The following is a 26,121-nucleotide window of genomic DNA, read 5'->3' as shown; positions in this document are numbered from 1 at the left end:
TTCTATAAGTACAGAAGACTTTAGGGTGGAGAAACCTCTGTGGAGAGGATCTCTAAAACCAGAGGTAGTCCCATAATCAATAATAATAATAATATTTTATTATTTATACCTTGCCCATCTGGCTGGGTTTCCCCAGCCATTCTGGGCAGCTTACAGCACCAACATGGTGCTTTCAGATGTTTTGGGACTGAAGTGCCTGCCCATGATCCCTGAGGATTCTGGCTGGCGGTGATGGGAGCTGGAGCCCAACACATTGGCTACCTCTGCCCAAAACAGCCCAGTGAGGACTGAGCATGCTCAGTGGGTGTTGGAGGGGTGGGAGACGAACTCAAAAAAATCAGGGGGGGAAATGAAGAAATGAACAGAAGCACCCCACATTGCAATGTTTTGTTGGGGTCCCACTAGTATTAAAAATTAGCAGGAGCAGACCCTATGATAATGCACAAAACAAGATATACACTTGTCTGTTGCCAAACCACTACCTGAGCTGGAGCAAAACTGATTCCCCTTCACTATCTTTGTGCAGCATTTAAAAGAGAGGGAGAAAAAAATAGGAAATGGTCCATACCTGCTTTACATATTACAAAGGAGCACACATGTGTAGATCTGTTGCATAGTAATTAAAACACACACACACACACAAACACAAATAGAGTGATGTAGTGATGAACAGAATGCTGAGACTAGAGCAGGGAAGACCCAAGTTCAAATCTTTACTGAGCCATGAAAGCTCATTGGGTGATCTTGGGCCAATCACCACTTTTCAGCCTAGCCTACCTCACAAGGTTGTTGTGAGCGGGTGGGCAATTACACTGCCGTGAACTCTTTGCAAGAAAGGGAGGATCTAAATGTAAAAATAAAATAGAAATAGAAATATTGTTTTCAGGGCATACAAAGCAGCCATTCAAGTCCAAACCAGCATCTCCAAACCAGCCAGTCCAAAGTCAGCAGCCACAAGCCACACCCCTTGAAGCCTCCCTCCCACCTCTTTAAAAAGCACTCTGTGCACTTCATGGACAGTTCCATCTCCTTTGCATAAGAATCAACTGGGATTGTGCAAACTTAACAGCCTGGTGGTCCCTGTCCTCCTTACTTAGTCGAGAATCCACCCCCACCACCCACCTGGCCAATTGCCACCTCAAAAGCTGCAGAGCTTGGCAGGAGAGGCAGCAACAATAGAAACAGCTGGACCTCAGCTCCATTTAGTCTGGCTGTAGCCACACATAAATTAGAGCAGGAAAGAAAGGGAGGCGACACAGCCAAGTACTTTTCCCTCACTCACCAGTGAAGGTTTTCCTCCTGACACTCATGTCCAAACCAAACTGCTTGCAGGCAGCAATGGACAGCACTGATTTCAGAAGAGGGTCTGTGATGGAACCATTGTTGCTCATGCAGCGTACTTGCACCTCTCTGTCATCTCAGATAAATAGAGGTTTTTGCACCTCCTCAAGAACAAAGCTGTTTGACCAGAAGTGAGAATGGGGTAGAAGAAATAAGCCTATGTGCCACATATGCACCACTGGCAACCATTCCTCCGTGGCACCATTTCCCACCTCTCTGAAATAACTCTGCTGTTCCCCGGCCTGTAACTGTTACGAGGTGTCAAAGGAGCAATCTATATAGCTGTTGGCTGCTGGAGATAGTTTGAGTGCAAGGAAAGGATGGGGCCTGGGCAAAGTGGCTTATGAAGGGAAAGAAAAGACATTTAAAAGTCTGCAATTGGAGGCTAGCCTTTTAAGGCAAATGCTGTTTAGCTGTTTAGTCCTGTCCGACTCTTTGTCACCCCATGGACCAGAGCACGCCAGACACTCCTGTCTTCCACTGCCTCCCGCAGTTTGCTCAGACTCATGTTCGTAGCTTCGAGAACACTGTCCAACCATCTCATCCTCTGTTGTCCCCTTCTCCTTGTGCCCTCCATCTTTCCCAACACCAGGGTCTTTTCCAGGGAGTCTTCTCTGCTCATGAGATGGCCAAAGTATTGGAGCCTCAGCTTCAGGATCTGTCCTTCCAGTGACCACTCATGGCAAATAGGGCACCAAATTCAGGGTAGGCTCATGTGAGTGACTTGAATTGCAGTGAGGTCATTCACACACAGCCTGCATTTCAAGGTGTGCTGTTCACATCAGAGATATCTTCACCTGGCATGCAAAGTCTTTTTGATTTGCCTGCCCCTGCCACCCCCAACCCACACTCTCCCATTCATGAAGATGTTGACTGTTCATGTGCACTCATCTGCCCATGCATTGGGACTGTACAGTTATCTTCCCATTACACAGCACCCAGTTTTCTAGCAACAATGAAATTATAGGCCAGAATCATGTCAAATAGCAGTATTTGCAGACAAACTACAGGACTGACATGGATTGTGGCTAATGTTGTGTGAATGTAGCTTCAGAAATGAGTGGGGAATGTGTGCTTTAGATGTGGACCGAGCAATAATGTAAGCATGCCCTCAGCACATCCCCACCTGCCTCCTTTCTTATTTACAACCAGCGCAGGGGGTGGCCTTGGCTGTCAATATTCTCCCTGCTTAGCCTCAGTGTTGCCCTTATAGAAAACTAGGAGGTGGGGGAGGGAAATTTGAATTAGCTGGCTGTCATTGGCTGTGGCTCTGCCTCCCATTGGTCTTCCTGCCTTCCACCCTACTAGTCCCAATGGACACCTGCCACCATTGGAGACTGCCCTCCAACCCTCCTGGTCCCCAGTGGCGCAATGGCCCCAGGTGCCATCATGGAGGGGGGTGACAAATTATCAAGGAACAATTACTGCCCTACTAGGGCGGTTCATAAAAACTTTTTTTTAAAAAATGCCTGCTCCAAAGGTCTTATCTTACTACACTAAGTATTATATAAAGGTAAAGGGACCCCTGACCATTAGGTCCAGTCGTGACCGATTCTGGGGTTGCGCGCTCATCTCGCATTATTGGCCGAGGGAGCCGGCGTATAGCTTCCAGGTCATGTGGCCAGCATGACAAAGCTGCTTCTGGAGAACCAGAGCAGCACATGGAAACACCGTTTACCTTCCCGCTGTAGCGGTTCCTATTTATCTACTTGCATTTTGACGTGCTTTCGAACTGCTAGGTTGGCAGGAGCTGGGACCAAGCAACAGGAGCTCACCCCGTTACAGGGATTCGAACCGCCGACCTTCTGATCAGCAAGCCCTAGGCTCAGTGGTTTAACCACAGCGCCACCTGGGTCCCTCTATTATATAGCTACTGGTATATATGAAATTTCATGCATATCAGTTAATATCTTGACCCTCCTCCACAAAAATAGCTATTTTCCTATGTCATGAAGGCTGAAATTTCAATTCAGTGGAGCACTTAGTGTTCCCAACCCTACCCCTGCAGAAAACCATCTAATTAGACTTTAATTTGATTTTGACAAGTTTTAGGAGGTAATTTAATTATTGTTTGATTTTATACCAATGTGTGTATTAGCCGCCCTGAGCCCGACTTTGGCCGGGGAGGGCAGGGTATAAATGAAAGTTTATTATTATTATTATTATTATTATTATTATTATTATTATTATTCCTTTGTAAGAAAATATGAAATAATGTAAAACCATTTTTGCAGGCAAAAAACAGTAACAAAACAAAACAATGTGTGTGTGTGTGGGGGGGGGGAGGTGACAAAAAATTTTCTGCACTGGGTACCACCTGACCTTCCTATGCCTCTGCCTGGCTGTTAACCAGAAGGTTGGTGCTAACCCAGGGATGGTTGTGGGCAGGATTCCTACATTGCAGGAGGTTGGACTAGATAACTCTTGGAGTCCCTTCCAACTGTACAATTCTATAATTCTATGGTCCCACAGTAGCAGCAGGGGCCTTTGCATGCAGGAGCTCCCGGGTCAGTCAGACTAATGGTACAAGAAGCCTAGCACTGGCTTGCAGCAGCATGCCAGCTTCTCATGAGGACCCCTGCCTAACAGAAGAGCTACAGCACTTTTCTATCAAGAGTTGTGGGTGGAGCCACAGTGAGTGGCAGGCAGGATGCTCCTCCCATCCCCACATTCTCTTTTTGCCACTCCTCTCTGCTGACCATCCTCTATTTCCCCCCCTCCTGGCCCCCCATGTGAAATCCAGCCACTCTTGTGCTACCGTAGGAGGTCCCATCTGCTTTGAGATGCCAGGGACTGAACCTAGAGCACCCTACAGATAGAGCACATATTCTGGAACCCTCCTATGGCCTCTGCCTGGTAGGAATTGAGGAGAGTGTTTGTATGTGTGTGGCTGCATATTTATGTCAGTTGATCTGAGTAGGGGAGAAAAATATAGCGGGAAGGGAGGTTATCAGTTCCATTGATGTTGTATCTGTCAAAAGCTGCTGCCCTAGGGTGGTGCCAATCTCCTCCAATGTGGTACCCTCCTGTTGATGGACTATTGCAGCTCCCTTCAGCCCCAGCCAGCATACCCTATCATCAGAGATGGTAGGAGGAGGTTTTGGACTGTGTCTGGGGTCAAGGAAGACCACTTTAACATCGAGCCCAGTGCTGTTTACTCTGGCTGGCAGCAGCTCTCCAAAGTCTCCACAGAGAGGCCTTCACTCAGCCCTTTTGCCCCAAACTCTTTTAAGTTGGAGACAGGGCTGGCTCTAGGTAGACTCCCGGTGGCGCAGTGTGCTAGGGCGCCGGGCCGGTAGGCAGGGCGCTGCGCGGCAAAGCTGCGCGGAAACCATGCTGCGCCCTGCGAGGGCGCCGGAGCGATCTCCGTCCCTCAGCGCCAGGGCGCCCGACCTGCTCGAGACTGCCCTGGTTGGAGATGCCAAGGATCGAACCTGGACTTTTCCACATGCATCGCAAAAGCAAACCATCTGAGTGATCCCCCCTCCCCTCCCCATCCCCACCCCTTCTCTACATAAGTGCCTGGGGACTTCTATTTCACTGTATCTGAAGAAGTGTGCATGCACACGAAAGCTCATACCAAAACAAAAACTTAGTTGGTCTTTAAGGTGCTACTGAAGGAATTTTTTTATTCATCTACCACTGAGTGGATGGGACCGGAAGGGTTCGAAAATGTGCAAGGATATCTGAACTACTGTACTGAACTACTGAAATCACAACGCATAGGGCAGCATACCAATTCACACAAACAAAAAGGAGGCAGGGGAAATCAATCACTTAATTCCCAGACAAAAAGCTGTGAAAGAACTCCCAAGTATGCTCTGATATGAAGTAACAAAAGGCTCCTGTGAGCTCAGGGTTCCTCCTGCCCGCCCACCAAATAACAGAGGCTGCCTGCTGCTTCTCTGCATGATGCAGGCCTCTGGCAATGTCTCCATCCAATCAGCTTCCGCTGGGAAGGGAAATTCTATTGTGCCTCTTTCCAATGGCAGTGGCTGCATCCTTTCATTACTTCTGATAATAGACACACAGCAGTATTCACCCCTTTCCATCCACACAGGGCGGGCTACCTCTGCATCTCTGCACAAGGCGGCTGTTCTAGACTAGCCTCCTTCCAGTCAAGAATCGCATGCAGAACAGAAACAAAGGACAGGGCAGGCTCCTCTGACAGCAGGGAAATGATTGCTACAGACTTAAAAATAATAACAATAACAACACTTTCCTGGAGTAAATGAAATGTGCCTACCATTTTTAAAATTTGGGGTGGGGGAGGAGTGTTGCCTCAGCTGCCAGACGTTTGGGAAGAAAACAGACTTTTTTTGCCCAAACTGGCACATTACTTAAATTGTGTAAGAAGCCACTGCAGCTATGGGGTTTTTTGTTCTTTGTTTAATTACAGGCACAGGATAGACAGCATAGATCAGGACTCCATCGTAGGCAGAAGGGATATTCCATCCTTTTCTCTCCATGTGGGATCATAATTACGATCGCATACACAGTGGATGGATGCTTCCATATAACTCTGATGGAGTCCCATAGGAGAATCCTGTAGGAAAATTAAAAGAGGAAGGCATATCTTGAAGACATTAAGACTTACCAGAAAGCTGGTGAGACTGGGAGGTGCAGGGGGTGTTATGGATATATTTAGATGTCTACTTCTAGAAATCCAATCAAAATTATTTCACCCCAAAAATTGAACACACGCAGCTATGGTGTAGAAAATATCTCTTGGGGTCTGCCATGAAGACTTATGGCCGCATGTGAAGAGGGAAACATTTTACTGTGATTGCAGCTGGAGATGGAAGGGTTAAACCTCTTCTCCCCATGCAGGGCAGTCTCAAGCAGGTCGGGCGCCCTGGCGCTGAGGGGTGGAGATCTCTCCGGCACCCCCACCCTTGCAGGGCGCAGCATGGTTTCCGTGCGGCTTCACCGTGCAGCGCCCGGCCTACCGGCCCGGTGCCCTGGCGCACCGCGCCACCGGGAGTCTACCTAGAGCCGGCCCTGTCCCCATGTGCAGCAGTCCTGATGTGTAAAAGAAGAGTAAGTCACCCCTGTACCCACAACTAAATAAAGATTGAGGGGGTGGGAGAGAAATTGATGCGTGGCACCAATTAACACCTAGCTTGGCCAGAAAGCAGGCTTTCCCAAATAATTCTAATTCTGAGGCAAGTGGAATTTCTCCATTCCTGGTGCCTAGAATTCTATTAGAACCCTTTTTAAAGACATGTGCATTGCCAGACCTGTGAGGACAAGGTGTACAGGAGATAGTGCAAGCCTCCATAATGGAAGGGAAAGGGGGGAGGGGAGGGGATTGTGTCCCAGATGCTTGGATTTAATTTATTTCCTGGGGAGGGCATGAAAGGTGCCAGGTCCAAACTTCTGCTGAAGGTGGCCAGTTCTTATTAAGTGTAAGAAGAGTCCTGCTGAATCAGGCCAGCGGCCCATTTAGACCAACATCCTGCCCTCCAACCAAATGCCTCTCTGGAGCCAGCAAGCAAAAACCCATCTCCCCCTCTTGGCATTTCCAGCAATGGCTATTCAGAAAAGGGCACTGCCTCTAACAGATTGGAGGGTGGCTTCTCCTTATGGCAAAGGACTCTGCACATGTTCAGGCTGGCACACCCTTCCACTTCAAGCCCTTTGTCCTTTGCCAGAAGAATGGTTTGATCCGAAAACGGGTTCTGGGACTGGTCCTTCTCCATTGTCCTTTACTCTTTCGGAATAAAAATAAATACCCCCCCCCAAAAGCAAACTGCTCATGGCATCATGTAACAAAACAACAACCAAAAAAGAAGCCACCGACAGAAGTCTCCTGAGTGCAGCAGGAGAAGGATGAGCTCAGCTGTTTTGCAGCACATTCCTTGGGAGACATTCAGATGCCCTTCCGCACACAGCAAGATGCAGAACAAACAACAATGCACCAGGCAAGGCAGAGGAGCCTGCCAGGTGGCTGTGACTCTCTTCCCCGGCTCCTGCTGGTGAGGGCGATCCCACCACACCCGGCCGGCGCTGAGACGAATTGGAGAAGGAGGGCAAGCAAACAGTGTATCTGTGCGTGCGCACAAACATATTAAAGCAGATGCATTGTTGCTCCCCACAGTGTTATTGCGAACACTCTGCACACATATGGTCATAACCATGTTGGGAAACCAAGCTGGGCCCAGTGGGATTGCGCCCTGTCCTCAACTTCACTGCTTTCTCTTCCTCCCTCCCTGCTCCCCCGTCCCGCCTCTCAACAGCTCTGCCATTTTTAAAAGACAAAAGGGCATGTGGCCCAAAGAGCAGTTAGTTTGCTATCTGAATAGGATAGCAGCTGGTTTAGTTGTTTTTGAGGCTGCAGTAGGTACAGGGAACATGCAATTCTCCAGTAGGGATGTCAGAGAATTCTGATGGAAAATGGAAAAAGGAAGAGGAAATTGCTGTAGTTTGTGGTGACAAAAGCAGTCAAGTGCATATGATTGGTATTCATAGAACACAGAGTTTTAAGGGACCCAAATTGTAATCTAGTCTAGCCATCTAGTCCATTCATTCACTTGCTCTGTAAATTTTCACATTGTTTTGATATTTATGCTAAAATTTATATACCACTTTTATTCCATGGAGTTCAAGGTGGTGTACATGGTTCTTCTCCCACTTTCATCATTACAACAACCCTGTGAGGTAGCTTAGGCTGAGAGATGGTGACTGGCCCAAGATCAACCAGTGACTTTCATGGCCAAGGGGGGATTCGAACTCTGGTCTCCCAGATCCTAGACCCACGCTCTAACCATTGCACCACACACACCATCCCAAGTTGGTAGCCATCATTGCAGCTGATGGTAGCTAATTCCATCAGCTTAAATTTGTGCTGATGATTTACAAATGGCTTTGAAACATAGAGCTTACTGGAAAAGTTCATGTCACCATTCTGCAATTTTACACCAACAGGAAACATCACAGGCTGCTGCTTTTGGGTGGGAGAATCAGACCCAAGAAAATGTTTCTTGACTAGGGGCCCAGACAATCACAGAATTAAGGCTTCAGGGCAGCAAAATTCCAGAATTGACAAATGGGCAGTGTTTCTAACCATTGTTCTGATTTCTTCCAGCAGCCAAAAAGGGCAGTTGTAGGCCTTCACATGAGTGAATGTGTGTGTATCGGACTGTGTGTGGCTAATATTGAAGAGGCCTTGAGAAGTGAATGTAAAAATGAGGAAACACTCCAACACATAACCAAGCTAAAGCTACAGAGTCCTCAGGACCAAGTCCTACTGAAAGCAGCAGGACTTCAGATTAGTTGCAGCCAACTTGCTCTACCAAGGAGCAGATCTGCAGTTCAGTGGCAGAGCACATGCTTGGCATGCAGAAGGCCTCTATTTCAATAGAACCCTGTCTGAAACCCCAGAGAGTCACCATCAGCCAACATAGGCAATACTGAGCTTCTGTGTTTCTAAGGATTCATGACGTCCAGAAGCATAGGAAAAGGGGTGCGGGGGGAGCGGACCACCCCGGGTGCATTGCTGAGGGGGTGACATTCCATGCACTGCCCACCCATCCACCCCGCAAGTCTACTCCAAGCCACCGGGGAAAGAGGAAAGCTGTGCCACTTTGCCTTCATTTTGACAGCTTGGGTGAGGCTTGGGTGTCACAGGTGGGCGGCGCACCCAGGGGTGACCTTCAGCATGCCACCCACCTGCAACTCCCAAGCCTACCCCAAGACGTTGATGTGGGAGGATGACAAAAAAATTGTTGCACCAGGTACCACCTGGCCTTGCTATGCCTCTGATGATGCCATAAGAAGTTGCATGGAGAAATGCTTTTTGGGTCTGACTCAGTGTAAGCAGAGGCAGATTTAGGGCAGCGGGACTGGATCCGCCGCACTGGGTACTGAGCCAAGGGGATGTCGCAGGGTGTCGCTATGATGACATAGTGAATTGAGCAGAACGGAAGGCAGGGGTGTGTGTGTGTGTGTGTGTGTGTGTGTGTGTGTGTGTGTTGAATTTCGGCCTCGCACAGGGTGCTGCTAAAATTTGTCATGGTGTAAGGCAGCATTCAGTGGTCCTTATGCCATTTTCAACAGTGTGTCTTAGCTGGCATCTTGTAAACAAACTGCAGAAAAGAGGACAATTTAGGGAAGCAGGAATGAAATTACTAACAGAATTGAGCTTGTCAGGTAGAAGAGGTGGTCAAAAGGCTGGGGGAACAATGCAAACTGTTCAAGCCATATAGGAACAGACTCAAAATGTCCCAGGGAGGGTAGTAGCTCCCCCCTCCTTGCTGCAGCCCTAGATCTGAGGTTCAGCACATACTGAAGATCCCAGAAACAGATAAGGTGTCTCTTTTCTTCTGACTAGCTTACTATGCAGCCAAAGAAAGATGAAGATAAGCAGCTTCTGCCGTCCTATGTCAGTGTTCTCATCATGCTTGTCTTGTCATGTTAGCTTTTCTTCCATTTGTGCCTTGCTAAATTGACTAATGCTGCCACCTCCATTGTTAGTTCTGGGCACTAAGGTACACATTCTCTCTGACAGGGACACGCAGGCTGTTGGTTCAAACGGCCTGGCGAAGAGGTGCATTTCTAACGCTCCTCACCCTTTCCCTGGATTGGTCAATATGTTTACAACTCTTTCCACTGCATCCCCGTGCCCTTTTTCGTTCTCAGGATATTGCACAGCCCTGAAATATGACCTCTCCTGCTATTCTGGACCCAAGGAAGGGGTTGCCAGCAATTTTGCAACAGTTGGCTGTCCATGTCTTGGAAGCTCAATCGCTCCCTTTCTCCACTTGCCCAAAGTGCATCTGGTTTCCTAGAGGGCATAAACAATGTATTCTATGTTAAGGGGTGTATGCATGTTTTAGATAACATTAGCAAAAATGGTGGACTGTAGTATTATTATGTCTGTTGATTTGCATACATTTACTTATGTTGTTTAACAGGGAAGGGCATTTCCCCACAGAAAACCTATTCAACTGCCCTCCCATCTATTCAGCTGAAGAAGCATCATAACTATCAGCCAATTGCTAATTTCCCTTTTTGAGCAAGAGGTTTGAGTGGTCATGCAACTCTAGACAACACTAGAGATCCATTTCAATCTTATTTTTGTCCCGGAAAGTGCCTTGTGCACCCGAATAGATGGCCTATTTGGGGATAGGGACACGGAGAGTCTGGCCCTGCCAGTTCTCCGGGATCTCTCAGAAGCACCCACCAAGGCTTCCACCTGGGCTTGCTGTCTGGGGATCAGGCACACCATGTGCCATTGGTTTTGTTCCTGCCTGGATGTCCGGGACGTGGTGCCAAGAGATTACTGTTCTGCCCCATAGACCTTGTGTAATGATGCTTGGCAGAGTTGTTCAACATCAACATAATATCCGAGTGAGGAGGTCAGGTGGGAGATTAGGAATGAGGTATCAGTGAGCAAACACTCAGATCTCTTTTGCCGCTTCATTCAATTCAGGTGAGGCAGAACATGTGTCATAACAGCGCCTGAGATCAGTAATTAACTGGACAAGGCTTGACAATTTGAAGCTAAATCCAGACAAGGTGGAGGAACAGACCATAGGTGGCTTGTCTAGTCTGAAAAGTGGTATTTAGTCTGTCTTAGATGGCACTGCACTCCCCATAAAGCAGGGTGGAGGGACCTGTGGCCTTCCAGATGTTGTTGGACCCCCTGTGCATTGGCCATCCTATCATCAATGACCATATGTGGACACCATGTGGAGAGTCACAGACTACTTGACAGCAAGGATGAGGAACCTGTGACCCTTCAAGTTGTTATTGGACTCCAACTCCTTTCATGCCCTGTGGTTGTGGATGACGGGAGCTGCAGTTCAACAACACCTGGACAGTCCTTTACCATCACACCAGATTTGGAGTGGACACTCCTTAAAATAGAGGACCATCCTCTATAAAGCAGGGCACATGTTAGCCATGCTATTTTGGATACCAGGCAATGAACATTTTTTATTTACCTAGACCTATGAATCATCTTCTGCTTTTAGGGTTTAATTGCTGCTGATCTCTTCCCTCTGCTTCTCGTTTTGTATTGATGTTTTGTATTGTTTTAGTCTATAATTGCAAGCCACCCTCAATATCCAAAGGGAACTGAACAATGAGATTTTTTAAAAAATAAACAGGTGCCAACTATGAGTCAATTCACACATTATATTTAGGCCATTTGAAGCCAGCATTATACATTTCTGCATGTTCATGTGGGGCAGGAAGTGTTCATCTGCTTGATCAAACCAATGTATTACATGAGACTAGTTAACAGGTCTGAACTGCAGCTGCTTATGCAAATCACAATATGATCACAGTTGGTATAGCCATTTGAGCTTCCAGCTCACATGTTTGGTTGCCAGTGTGAATGGGTGGGTCTCATGAATAGAAAAGAGGGTGTAAGAACTTGTGGTGTGCTCTGTGACTCAGATTTTGGTGAACAGTGAGGAGATAGAATGAGACCCCCAGTATTTGAGGAATGGACATCAGCAATTATGGGGAGCTTATGGGGCTCTAGATGCTGTTGGGACTACAAATCTCATCATCCTTGACTGTTGGCCATGCTGGCTGGGGTCAATAGGAACTGGGAGTCCAATAACATCAGGAGTGGGGCAAATGGGTCTGGATGGAGAGTGACTTTGGTTCCCTAATAAAATTGAGGATCAGAACTATAATGCCAGGATTCGTCTTCTACCCAAGTATAGATTGAATATAAGTTCTTAAACAGGCAGAATGAGGTAGAACAGGAGGGACTTCACATCAGTGGTAGAGCACATGTTTTGCATACATAAAGTCTCAGTTTGAATCCCTGGAATCTCCAGCTAAATTTATCATGTTGCGTGTAATGGGAAAGGCTTTCACTGTCTGAGACGCTGGAGAGTCACTGGCAGATTAGATATAGTGAGCTAGACAGACACAGGGTTGTCACCAGCACTAGTCCTAGTCAGAGTAGACCCATTTAAACTAATGGACCTATACTAGTCATGTCTATTAATTTCAGTGGGGTCTACTCTGAATAGGACTAGCATTGAATACAACCCAAATACTCTATGGTGCTTCCTGTTGGGGAACTGCTGGGGAATATTTCCCCCTCGAGGTCTTAAAGTGACAGATTTGGCCAAATTTGAGCACTGTCTCATCAGAGGTTCTGCTTGCTTATGGCTCCAATACTGTCATAAAGCTACAACCTCCCTGGCTGTGGCTGTTAGACTTGCTTGGTGATAAATTTATGACGCTCAAAACGTGGTCTTCTGCTGGTGGGACTAGTCAGTTTATTCCTGCCCAGACACCTTCTACTCTGGTGCCTGAAATCAAGACAATACATGGTTCTCCGTTAAAAAGAAAAGAGAGATGAAAAAGCAGTGGAGAAAAACAGCTCAATTCCAGGAAAAAGACAGCAAATACTTGTGGTTGCAGACACCAGATCAATAAAACAATGGATAAACAGCAGACACAAAGTGGGGGTTGGCCGTCGTTTGTGGGATCTGGATAACCAGTGCTTGAATTAAGGAAGAAAGTAGGAGCTTAATTAAATCTACAAATCTGGCCTACAGGCTCCATCTGATTTTAGCACAACCATGTCTCCCCCTAAAAAACAGTTAAGGGGCCATACCAGGAAAAGTCAAGTGTCCATGCTTCCTTCCCTTGAAACGCAAGTACTGTGGAGAACTACGTCACACACAGCCCCTCTCTTCATCTGCAGTTTCTTTTGAGCCATCTCTTTTTTCTGTCAAAGGCCACATAGTCTCAGGGGTAATTGCTGGATGCAGTGTGCTAACTGTGGCAGAGCCACAGTCAATGGATCTGGCTTAACTACTCAGAGACCCACCACTAACTACTCTGGAATAAGGGGCCACCCTGCTTCAGTTTTTCACTACAGCTATCTCCCCAAGCCTTACAACCAAGAACTAAGTATGTTTTTATTAGTTAGTTAGTTATTAAATTTGTATATTGCCCTTCATCCATAGATTTCAGAGCAGTTCACAACATAAAATTACAATATAAAAACCAAAATGCATAATAAAAATGACAAAAACCAAGCAATAATCTCTGCTCCCACAGCTGACTTGCAGTGATACCTATAAGCATACATACTTAAGGTAAAGGTAAAGGGACCCCTGACCATTAGGTCCAGTCGTGGATGAATGTGGGGTTGCAGCGCTCATCTCGCTTTATTGGCCAAGGGAGCCAGTGTACAGCTTCCAGGTCATGTGGCCAGCATGACAAAGCCGCTTCTGGTGAACCAGAGCAGCACAAGGAAACGTCGTTTACCTTCCCACTGTAGCGGTACCTATTTATCTACTTGCACTTTGAGGTGCTTTCGAACTGCCAGGTTGGCAGGAGCTGGGACCAAGCAATGGGAGCTCACCCTGTCGCGGGGATTCAAACCACCAACCTTCTGATCGGCAAGCCCTAGGCTCTGTGGTTTAACCCACAGCGCCACCCACGTACCACATTTATACTGGTACTTACATGTATTTAAAACAAACCACTGTCCCTCCCAGTTGTTCTGAAACTACACAGAGAGTAATTGAGGGGAGAGGAACTTCAAAACCCAGAGGGGGGGGGGAATAAGGAAGGAAACTAAAAGGCAGGAAAGAACTCTTTAGGGAATGGAATGATGGTGAAGCTTCAAGAAGCACTAGAGGTTGCCTACAAGGAGAATGGAGGCTGAAGCTGACCCACCTGCACCTTTGAGAGGTCTGCCTCTTCCTTATGCACCATCATTACAGCCAGCATTTGGGTAGATCTCTCTGCTACCCACTTTGGGGTTACAAAAGCAGTCTGAAAATTTCACCATACCTACTTCATCCTATTTTCTGATTTCCCTGCATCTATAAATTGTTTTGTTTTCAAATAATTTCATAATCCTTTCTACTTGAACTGAAAGGAAACCAGGTGGTAAAAATCAATGGTTTTTTAAATATATATATATATTAAAAATTGGATTTTTTAAATTTAAATTGGATTTTTAAAATAAAATGCTTTTGGAAGAAAAATCGTTCTAAACATAATTTTTCTATTTAAGTTACATTATAGTCCAAAGGCTATTCATCAGGAAATACGGATTTGTTTTTAAGTTTTTCATGTGTGCTAAAACTCAGTCTAAGGTGTTAACAAACATGGATACATATGCTATAATGTTATTGTTTTAGTTAAATAAATTGTTTAAATTGTTATTAAGGAAATGGTTGTTTTTCTCCTTCCAATAAAGTACAGCAGAAAAGTAGTCCAAATATAAACAGTTAACTTATTAAACCTCACAATAATTTCATAATTATCTGTCAATGTATTTTAATAGTATAACCAAATCAGTAATGTTTTATATAACTGTAAAAACTACTCTAAGAATTTATTATTCCAAAAATTAAACCTTCATCTGGTTGTAAATATCAAGATTATACCAGCAAGAATGAGTCTTTCTGTAAAAAAAAAAAAAGATTTAAATCAAGTCTTACTGACTAGTGATTTAAATCGTGATTTAAATCAATTTGATTTAAATGAAATCCACCCTGAAGGAAATTGGTTTAGACAAAAAGCTGTCTGCTACCCATTGGAGAGAAGGCAAGCTTTCCTGGGGGTGAGGGAGAATGTCCATGTTTTTAGTAGCATTTGAAATAAAGCACCTGTGAATTCAACTAAACCAGCTGGAACTGTCACTGTGACTCTCTGGTCCATTAAATCTCTGTGGGCTGATTCATACATTCACACCTGCTATCACTTGATGACTGCAAAATTGCATGCAGATGAGGCAGATCAGCCACCTCAAGACTTTCCAATGAGAGTCCATTCAAAGACCCACTTGTGAGTCACCAAGAGATGGGAAAGCAAGTGATGTACATAGATAACGTGAACCAGACCATACATTTCCAGCAAATGCTTCCAGAACATCATCAAAAGCTTAAAAAGCAGGCCTGGCACCAAAGTCCTTGTCAGAGAGGAATGTCTCCTTACATTTCCAGTATAATCTACGATTAGGTAACTGCGGGTTATGGGAGGTGAACAGCCACGGTGACCTGGCAGGTCAGGGACTGGGGCTTGCTGTCTTGCCAAAAGGGGCAGAGCAGAAGCCATCAAAGCACCAACAATCAGGCTTTCCACAAGGCAAGGAAGCTGGGGAGGAAAGGAAGCCCAGGATGGGAAGCACTGAGTGTACAGCAGCAAGGTCACATGAAGCTGCCTTTGACCAAGACAGGACCTTCAAGCTGCTCAGTGGTGTCTACTCTGTTTGATAGTGGATCTCTACCATGTCTTCCCCATCCTGGCTTCCATCATCCTTGTACTGAGATACCAGAGACTGAACCTAGGACAGTGGTAGGAAACCTGAAGTTCTCCAGATGCTGCTAGACTACAGCTTCCATAATCCCCCAACCACGCTGTCTGGGACTGATGGGAGTTGGAGTCCTACAGCATCTGAAGGGCACCTAGGACCTTGTGCATACCCTCCAAGTGCCCCCATTTTCCAGGGACAGTCCCAGAATTACAAAAGCCACCCTGCCTTCAGATGTGATCCCAAAATGTCCCTATTTCCCCTGCCAGTGCTGAGCTTGCAGAGGAGAATAAGCTGACACTTTCCCCGAGTGACAGCAGTGGTGGCTGTGAGGAAACATCCCATGGCCTCTCCATGGTCACTGCTGCCAGCCTTTTCTCCGGGGCAGCTTGTAGCAGCTGCTGGAGAGCAGGTGAGGAGGAGAGGCTGCCGCAGCCAAGACCCAGCCCCACAAGAAGCACCAACTGGGGGGGGGGGGAGGCAGAGGGCAGGGCCTTCCAAGTTTTGTCCATCCACATCTAATCTTACCCCTTTCTAAAAATTTATTTTGGGGGTGTTTTTCTTTCTGTAACTCTATCAAAGAATAAAATTAATTCAGGGTTAAGGGCTTTTCTCAGGGTGGTGGAGGGCATGTGTGCTGTGTCCCATTGCTGCACTCACCCTTCTTATGATAGGAAATGCTGGGGTGTGTGTGTGGCAAAAATAGGGGGCCGAGGAGGGGGAGTTCAGTGTGTGAGAGAAATGTCCCTATTTTCATCTGAGAAATGTTGGAGGGTATGCTTCTACATGCAAAGAAAGCTCTATCAGTGGGTGCTATCCATGATAAATCAGGCTCTAGTTCTAGCAGCACTGATTTCATGAAGTTAAAAAAAAAAGGGATCCAGGGCATTTGCTCTTTCTTTGTGCTAAAGGTGCAAGATCATCTGCTCAGCAGCTTCTTCTGAGAACTCTCCTTAAATGGCATCTTTTCCTACGGAGGCAAAACTAACAAGATCTCTACTTTTCCAAGACTGACAAAGCTTTGCAAGAAAGCTGATGAAGTTGGGGGGGGGAGTGGGATAACTGGTGTGTTGTCTTCATTTTGGACATCACAACATAAGCCAAGGCAGTTCAGCTAGGCTGCTCCCCTAGTCAAATTCTGTGTGCTCCCCTTCTTGTTGTATGCTAAAGATGGGCAATCTGTCGCCCTGCAAATGTTGTTGGACTCCACTTGCCATCAGCCCACATGGCCAAGGATAGGAGCTAGAGTCCAACAACATCTGGAAGGGCACAGCTTCCCCACTTCTCCATTACATGGTACAGGGGTGGCCCAAACCCTGTTGTACACAATCATGGGGATGAACAAGTGTCTCCCTCAAGAGCTTGCCCAATGGTGATCTCTTTGGCTTTTATCCATGCATGTGAATAGAACCAACTTATAGCCCAGCTTTTCTCAACCACTGTTCCGCGGCACACTAGTGTGCCGCGAGACGCTGGCTGGTGTGCCCCGACGTGCGGCGACGAGAAGGGCGATTTGCATTGTCACGTGCCTGGCGGCCGCCAATAAACAACACTAACCCGCCGGAAAACAATATTTCTCCTCCTCTTTCCCAAAGCTCAGTGCAAACGAGCCTGGCAGCCGCCAATACACAGCACTGACCCGCCGGAAAGCAATATTTGGCAAGTGTTTCTTACAGTCATAATTATAATATAGGGTGGCACAGAGTTAAATTTTTTAACTTTTTTTAATGGTGGTGTGCCTCGTGATTTTTTTCACGGAACAAGTGTGCCGTGGCCCCCAAAAGGTTGAGAAACACTGTTATAGCCTACCACTTCTTTCTAGCCTTAAAATAACTGCTCTTCTTCAGCTTCTTTCCCCCTCCTCTTCCTTTCTCTTGTGTCTTTGGAAGCCTGATGGCAGTGTCACCACCCTCTTTTTTTAGTTGATACAAGCCACTTTGTGAGAGAGTGTATCTCTGAAAAGCTACATAACACATAGTAAATGGTACATATAGACTTCCAGTACTTGGAAGCAGGTTCCATACAAGAGAATGAATGGTATAACAGCAGCAAGGAAATTTTGTTGAACCCAAGGGATGACTTGCCTTATGGGCAACCCTTCAGAGGCCACATGGCAATGGTGGGTGTGGCCAGAGGCAAAATGAAGGCAGAGCAATGGATTTGACTTTTAACAAGAAGATAGTTTACATCCATGCTGGCCGAGGAAATCACCACAGTTCCATGATGTGCTTTAGCCAGACAAGAAGAGAGTACAAGAAGAGAGCATGAAACAGGCCTGTTAGGGGATGTCATTTGGGGAGTGCTCCAAGGGCTTTATAGAAAGACAGAAGCCTGGAGGGTGGCATTTCCCCCCAGGGCCAGGGTTCCTCAACCTGGTATGTATGAGGGATATTGTACACTGGTACTGTACCTCAGGTTACAGACACTTTGGGTTACAAACTCTGCTAACCAGGAAGTGGTTGTTCCAGGTTAAGAATTTTGCTCCAGGATAAGAACGGAAATCACATGCCAGCGGCGCAGCAGCAGCAGGAGGCCCCATTAGCGAAAGTGCGGCTCAGGTTAAAAACCATTTCAGGTTAAGAACGGACCTCTGGAATGAATTAAGTTCGTAGCCCAAGGTACCACTGTATTTGAATAACTTGACCTCATCCCCTCTCAGGCCATTTCCCCTTAAAGGCAGGAGACTAGGTGTGGGTGGGGAAATAAGATTGGTCTCCACCTAGTACAGGGAGGGATGGGAACCTGTGGCCCTCCAGGTGTTGATGTGCTGCAACTCCCATCAGGCCCATCAAGTGTGACCAAAAAGTCAGGGATTATGGGAGTTGTAGTCCAACAACCTCTTAGAGAACCACAGAACTCAGATCCCTGATCTAGAGGATCCCCCCCCCTCCTGCCCATCCCATTATCCTGGTTTTCTGAAGTTCCAGGCAGCCACCTGTAATGCTTACTGGGTTGGGTCAGCCATGCTTTCTCTGCACAATACAAGCTCCCCCTCCACATTCAACTCATACATGCTATAGGTCAAACCCAAACACAACTACAGAATACATCTTGCAGTTCTTTATGCCTAACATTTGGTACCAATAGGGTGCTAGGTGCTGAACAGAATGCAGAAGAGACATATCCTAAAGGGCTTCCAATGGTGGAGAAGATTGCCAACTGATTAGGAAAAAGGCCACTGTGGCCTGTCTCTGGCTTTTTAACAGCCACTTCACCTGCAGTCATCAGCAGCTGGTGATTTCAACAGCATGGAGATGAGCACCAACACTTGATATGTCTTCACAGCAAGCAGCTCTAAAAAGTGCATTAGCAGAGGGTCAGTTAATATATGTGTGTGTATATATATTAAAACCCTAGCCCAGGCACAAGCGCCACCAGGTTCCTGAGCACTTCTAATAGTTGTGGTCACATCCACACCATACATTTAAATCACTCTTATTCCACTTTAACCGTCATTCTTAAATTTCAGCAACTCTTATAGTCAGAGGAGCCCTGCCATCTTTTGCACTCTGTTTTAAAATCTCCCCATTTATTTCCCATTACACAACACCTCCCAGAGCAAGAGTGTACAGATCCCAAACCTCCACTGCAATCTCTCATAATTTAATCCAAACAGTGAGTCCCGCTTTTCATCACCCTCCCAATAAAATGGCACAGCAGCCACTCACAGACAATCCTTTCATCCTGCAACCTCACCGCCACAGGAGAGCCAACCTATAACTAACTAGCCTCTGGCTACACAACAGATGTGATCACAGTTCAGGAGTGCCCGCTGACAAAGCATCCCTGATATCTAAGAGAAATCAGAAGAAACATTAAAAGCAAAGGGAGTTATTGGGCGGACATAATAAGCCTGGAAAGATGGTATTGTTACAGATGTAAGTTAGCACCCTAATAAGCATGTGCTACACAGCCAGCCACCACAACTCCCTATAACATTTCAGTGCAAACCTGAGAACAGGACAACCCAAGCGCTTGCACCCCCCCCAAACCACCCCCTAGAGCCAAGCACTCCACATTGGGGCAGCACCTTGCAACACCCCAGATTTCCCTGCCAAAGCCCAATGACGAAAATGACAAAAACCACACCCACAAGCTACAATCCCGCCCCTTCCCCAATGCTCAACCCACCCACGACCCACCCCACTCCAGAGCTCGGAGAAGTCCCACAAAGCTCACCACCCAGATCCCAGAACACGTCCCATTGCGATGCCATACGATATGCCACCTTTACATCTGTGGAGTTGGGTCACTCGGAGGAGGAAGAGGATGCTCAACCGTCACAGTAAACCCAATTCATGACCTCCAGGAGAGGCTCCTCTTGAGAGAAAGGTTTGGGGTGGGGTGGGGCACATACAGGAGGATCATCCCCTTGACCTACCCCGACTGCGTCCCCGTTCCTTAGCACATGCGGTGCCAAGGAAACACCACCGGGACATTGCAGTTTCCCAAACGAGAGCTGCCAGGGCTGAAAACCCGACCGAGGACACAGACTCAAAACAGAGGGGAGCCCCGATGTGCGCGGTTTGTTATTCAATGGAGAGAGGAAAGCATTCTGCATATGCTCAGAGACGCTCCAAAAGCCATTTCAGTACATCCTACTGGATGGGAAGGAGCGGTTAATCCCGGGTAACATGCTTGGCGATTGGGAGCCACACTGTGACATCAAAACGGCGCCTAAGAATGGGAAGCCCACATAACCCAGACAAAGAGGTCCTGGGGCGAAGCTTTAACTCCAGATCTCCGGGAGTGGGAGAGAGAAAAAAGAAAACCCCTTTACGCCGCGCATAGCTAAGCCAGCTCCCCGCATAATCATTGCAAGGCCTTGGCCACCCACCTGCTCCGCCGCCTCCGGGTCGAGATGCGGCTCCAGCAGCGGGACCGTGAACTGGATCTTGCGGGGACTGTTGGGCTCCATGCCGGCTTCTCCTCCGGGTCCCGCGGTCCCCTCTGCCACGCCGCACTGTCACTCTCTCTCTCTCTCTTCTCTCTCTCTCGCCTTCGCGCAGGTTGCGCGCGCCCTACCGCTCTCCTCGCCCCCTCCCTCCACCTGAGAGGCGCCGCGATTGGCTGCTCGGGCCGTAGGGCCTCCCCCGACACACACACAGGCAGCGCCGGGGACACGAAAGCTGCCACAGACGCGCTCGGGAATATCCGGAGAGATGCTCGGCAGGAGACGGAGACGCGCCACCAAGCAGGTAGCTGAGCTGCCTCTAAGCAGCCATTGCCTTCGGGACGGGATCAAGTAGGTATCTTGCCGAATAAAGCAGGAATTTCGAGACTAGATTTCCCTCCCCCGCGTTCTACTTGCATTGATCCCCGTAGCTTGATCGGCTTGGCTCCACCCTCTAATCAGGCCAGAGCGAATAGCAGCCAGATCCCTGACTAGGATCTGTTTGGGGCAAGCCCGCCCACCTGCCTAATTCTCAGTCCCATCCAAAAATCGAGGATCATCCCCTTGACCTGGCAAAAACTCGCCCGGCTGTAGCTTGGCCCTTAGCTCCGCCCACTGTCCGTGGACCTGGGACGTGATTGGGAGCAGGGGGGGCAACTTGAATAAAATATGGGGGGGAAGGTAAGCTCTGCACCCCATAATCGATCACATGACGTGATGCACATGCAACATTTGAATGACAATGTCCATAAATTGGGGGGGGGGGAGAGACTCCTTGACCCCTTGGAGTTGGCTTCTATGATTCGGAATAACTGCTAAGAGCTGCAGAGATAGACAGCATGGATATGGCCTGAAGTGCCCCAAGCCTCCATGAGGGTGTGCACAATTCACAGAGATTATGGAAGAGCTACATGATGAGACAGGCACTAAAAGACTTTAGAAAGTGAATTTATTTATTTATCAGATTTTTAGCCAGCCCTGCATCATGTAGCCCCAGGGTGGGTTACAATGCAACCAATTTCAGTGGACTTTATAGCAGGGAAAAACATGGGACGTCACTCAACATTTGAGACATAAAACTCCCATGGAGCCACTCATGGCTTCTCATTGTAGTAGGAGACTAACATCCCATGGAAACTAGTATCCCACAGACAGATGGGCCTTTTCCTGGAGTTGCAGTCCAGAAACATTAGAAGGACACATGTTCCCTTGCCTTACTGTAGAAATTTAATTTTACAGAGAACAAAAGGGAAATTTGCACAGCCACTCAATTAAACACAAAGTTACATGGTATACAAGTGTTACCAAGTAATTTCATATGGCTACTATGTTGCAATTCCAACATCCAGAGGTAGGATGCCTCTGAATATCAGTGGCTGAGAATCACCTGTAGGAAGGGGGTCATTGCACTTCAGTCCTGCTTGTGGGGTTCCCAAATAGGCACCTGGCTGGCCACCTGTGAGAAAAAGAGGCTGGACTTGACTGGCCTTTGACCTACCGGTAATTCCACAGGGCTGCCTTTATGTAGGCAAGGCCGCCAACAAGCACAAGCAATCCTAACCAAGTCTACGCAGAAGTAACTCTTATTGCAGGGGTCAGCAAACTTTTTCAGCAGGGGGCCGGTCCACTGTCCCTCAGACCTTGTGGGGGGCCGGACTATACCGTGTTTCCCCTTTTTTAAGACACCGTCTTATAACTTTTTTTACTCAAAAAAGAACACGGTGTCTTATTTTCAGGGGATGTCTTGTACGGTACCTTAAGGCCTCCTCGGAGGGGCCAGGCCACTGGTTCGGGGTGCTGCTGGGCGCTCTGCGCGGCACCGAGGCGGCAGGCTGCTGGCTCGGCGCTCCGCCCAGCACTGCTGGGCGCTCCGGGCGCTCGGCGCTGCAGACCGCCGGTTCCGGCGGCGGGGGGCAGGCCTCGGGCAGCTCTCCCCCCAAAAGAAGAGGCCAGGCGCTGCAGGGCGCTCCGAGTGCTCGGCGCTTCGGAGCGCTCCGCTCTGCAGCCGCCGCTTCCGGCGGCGGGGGGCAGGCCTCGCGCAGCTCTCCCCCCAAAAGAATGGGCCAGGCGCTGCAGGGCGCTCCGAGCGCTCGGCGCTTCGGAGCGCTCCGCCCTGCAGTCACCGCTTCCGGTGGCGGGGGGCAGGCCTCGGGCAGCTCTCCCCCCAAAAGAAGAGGCCAGGCGCTGCAGGGCGCTCCGAGCGCTCGGCGCTTCGGAGTGCTCCGCTCTGCAGCCGCCGGTTACAGCGGCGGGGCGGCAGGCCTCGGGCAGCTCCTCCCCCCCCCAAAAAAGAAGAGGCCAGGCGCTGCAGGGCGCTCCGAGCGCTCGGCGCTTCGGAGCGCTCCGCTCTGCAGCCGCCGGTTCCGGTGGCGGGGCGGCAGGCCTCGGGCAGCCCAAAAAAAAGAAAAGAAAAGAAGAGGCCAGGCGCTGCAGGGCGCTCCATGCGTTCTCTGCAGCAACAGCAGCCGGTTCCAGGCCCCTCTGGCTGGCTGGGGCACTCGGTGGTCTCGCATGGAGGTATGTCTTATTTTCGGGGGGTGTCTTAGATCTCACTAATGCTAAAAAATGCTGCCATGGCTTACTTTCTGACTACGTCTTAAAAAAGGGAAAACACGGTATTTTGGAAAAAAAATATGAACGAATTGCTATGCCCCACAAATAACCCAGAGATGCATTTTAAATAAAAGAACACATTCTACTCATGTAAAAACATGCTGATTCCCAGACCATCCACGGGCCAGATTGAGAAGGCGATTGGGCCGCATCTGGCCCCCAGGCCTTAGTTTGGGGATCCCTGTCTTATTGCATTCAGTGAGGCTTACTCCTGTATAGGATTGTGCTGTGAACCTTATCTGATGACAGCTGTTGTTGACAGTTGCTTACAGATGTGTGTGTATGAACACAGAGAGATTAGGAAATGGAACACACCTGCCCTCACCATGCAGAGCAAAACCACAAAGCTGAGGAGAGCTGCACAGAAGCCTCCTTTCCATGAAACACTTTATTGGTCTAGGGATTGAAAATTAATCTGGAGTACCATACAAGCTCCAATTGCAGGGCATACCAGCCCCCCCCCAATATTTCATTCAAGTTGGCACCCCTGCTGGACTGCTACTCCCATCAGCCACAGATAGCATGACTAGATTGCCGTCTCGCTGTCTGAAACGTTAACTTCACAGATATGCAAAGGTAATGTGAGACAGTAGAACAGTGCACAGCCTGGGAGCTTTATTTGGATATTTCTGACAATATCCACCCTCTTCTACTCCTCCCACCCCCACAGCTATTTGGAAGGACTCTGAACTGAAAGCCTCTTTTAAATGTGTTGAAGTGTGCTAAAGAAACCCAGTGCAAATGCACTCTGACCCGGTAGTGAGATGCCCAACTCCACCCCCAGCCCCCGAGAGAGATAACGTGATTGCTCAGGAGGGCTCTTGCGGGCCAGCCTGTCTGCATCTGAGTCAGCTATGATGCACACAAGTGTTCCCTGAGTCCCAGCCCACAGCCATTACTAATGCTTTCCTCCCTCGCATGCCTCCCCTTTCACTGTTTTGTTATGTAGCGTCTTCCTGAGGTTGCAAACATATGGCCTGGTGTTGTGCCAGAGTTTCTCTGGCAAAATGTTTCTTTTCCTCCTCTTCCCCCCCACCCCCCACCCCCATTGACGGTTACATGACAATATATTGTTGTTGTTGGCACTCGTCTGTCTCGAGAGACAACGAAGTGCCCCTCCATCCAGGGGTGAAGTAAAAATGCTGCTTTAGCAGCGCCGAAGTGACCTCCCCAGGATGCAAGCCTGGGAACTGTGTATGGAGGTCATGGGCTGCCCAGACGACAAGACTCCCCTCTTGGCCTCACTGATGGGGTCCAAAGGAAAGCAGAGCAAACATTTGGCAACAGATTGACTGCAGGAGTCGCCATGGAAGGCCATAGGTGTTTGGGTTTACTCTTTAGCTTTTTCTTTTCCTGAAGATATCTCACAAGGCAGTGGAGGTTTAGGATCAGTTTTCCTTCTCCTAGATGGGCTACATTCCCAGGTGGGCAAGCCCCATCCACCCCTCACTTCCCTCTCTGCAGCATGTGCAGAAATTGCCTTCTTGACCACCGGACTTACTCTTGGTTTTGTCCACTCAATCTGCCAGAGCCCGTCTTCGCATGCAGGGGAAGTCCCTAACCCACCAAGGATCTGAGACCCATTGACCCCCTCACCTGGTTTAGCCGACCAGTCGAAGCCGTTCCTGGGGTGTGGCTGCTGTCGCATGCTGACAGCTTCTAGGAACCACAGGTGAGAGCGGAGTGCAGGGTAGGGACCAAAGGTGGGCAAGCTACCCCAGAAGGAGCATGACCTGTCCCCCACCCCAACCCCTGTCGAGAAATACTTGCTGAAATTTGCTCTACTACACAACTATTAAAGATTCAAGGACTCCCTGTGCTCTTTTGCATCTTGCCATTCAAGGATGATCATCACAGGCTCCCTGTCTGCAAATCCAATAGGTCATGAGCAACCCATGGGTCCAAAGGCCCCAGTCTTGGTTCTAGCCCACTGCCCCTGATATAACTGATACATCAGGAATAAGTCATAAGGGCTGCTCCTCTCATTGGGGGACCTTGACCAAGATGGTGCCCTCCAGATGTTGATGAACTACAATTCCCGCCAACCTTCATCACTGGACATTCTGGCTGGAGCTGATGAGAAGGGAAGTCCCATATTTCAAGTGCACAACCCTTGGGAAGGCTGTGATGCAGAGTGTGGAGATTCACCCTACATGCCTATGGTGGGAAATGGTGGGGGTAGACCTAAAAATGCACTTGAGTTATTTGCTATTTATTTAATAAGAGTGCTTTTAGCACATCATTCCCAAGCCTGGATAGAATACAATTAAAATAGTTTAAGAAAACAAAACAACAGCAACCTACAATGAAAAGAGTGGGTAAAAAACCAGCACATCCTTAAAATTATGGGCCCTAGCAGAGAAAGAGCACGTCAGATCATGAGTGACACACAGGCAAAAAATGCAGGAAGGAGCTTGTCAATCCACCTTCCTTAGCACCAACAATCAATTTAAAAACCTGATATAATAACATTTTCAATTTCACTTGTATCTTTCACACCTGCACTCCAACAAGGAGAGGGAGGCTCAGAAACACTTTAAGTAGCACATGTGAAATTGGTCTGAAGCCAGTTGCTATTTATAGTAGCTTTCTCAATTTGTCGTTCCAGCCTCTCCCTCCCGTTTGACGGTGCTTCTTCAATTGCTTTCCCCTCCCCTGATATCCACTGTGCAAAACTCTGCAGTATCTATTACCAATGTGTGCATACTTTAAAGACCTTTATCCCCTCTGTCTCTATATATTTTGGTTATAGTTGTGGTGGCTTGTGCCTGTTGGAACTGGTAGGGCAGAAGGCGGGGAAGCCAACAGCAGGTGGTGCCAGAGTCAATGACAGGCAGAGAGCCATCTCTTTCTAGTTTTGTCTCTATCTGCTAAGGTCTCCAAGGGCAAGCACTGAGGCGGTGGCAGAGGAAGCTGTTCTACCCACAAGCTTGTTGTAAGTAAGAGGGTAGTTAGGTGGGGGCTGGCTAAGGGCAGGATGAGTTTGGTGGGAGGTGCACCTGAGTGGATCACCCTTCAGTAGACTATA

The 26,121-nt window shown here is 48.1% G+C and overlaps 1 protein-coding gene across 1 annotated transcript in view; it reads right to left on the bottom strand.

Annotated features, from left to right (window-relative positions):
* Window positions 1–20,682, bottom strand: part of PPP1R1A (protein phosphatase 1 regulatory inhibitor subunit 1A) — an 84,156-nt gene extending 63,474 nt beyond the window's left edge. The window contains exon 1 of the mRNA XM_035101365.2: window positions 20,424–20,682. Coding sequence (XP_034957256.1) covers window positions 20,424–20,504 — 81 coding nt within the window. The 5' untranslated portion in view covers window positions 20,505–20,682. The remainder of the gene's footprint in view (window positions 1–20,423) is intronic.
* Window positions 20,683–26,121: the final 5,439 nt, after the last annotated feature.

Source organism: Zootoca vivipara, chromosome 2, assembly GCF_963506605.1.
Source record: "Zootoca vivipara chromosome 2, rZooViv1.1, whole genome shotgun sequence".
In the NCBI taxonomy this organism is placed as follows: Eukaryota; Metazoa; Chordata; class Lepidosauria; order Squamata; family Lacertidae; genus Zootoca; species Zootoca vivipara.
This window is presented reverse-complemented; position numbering and strand designations above follow the sequence as displayed.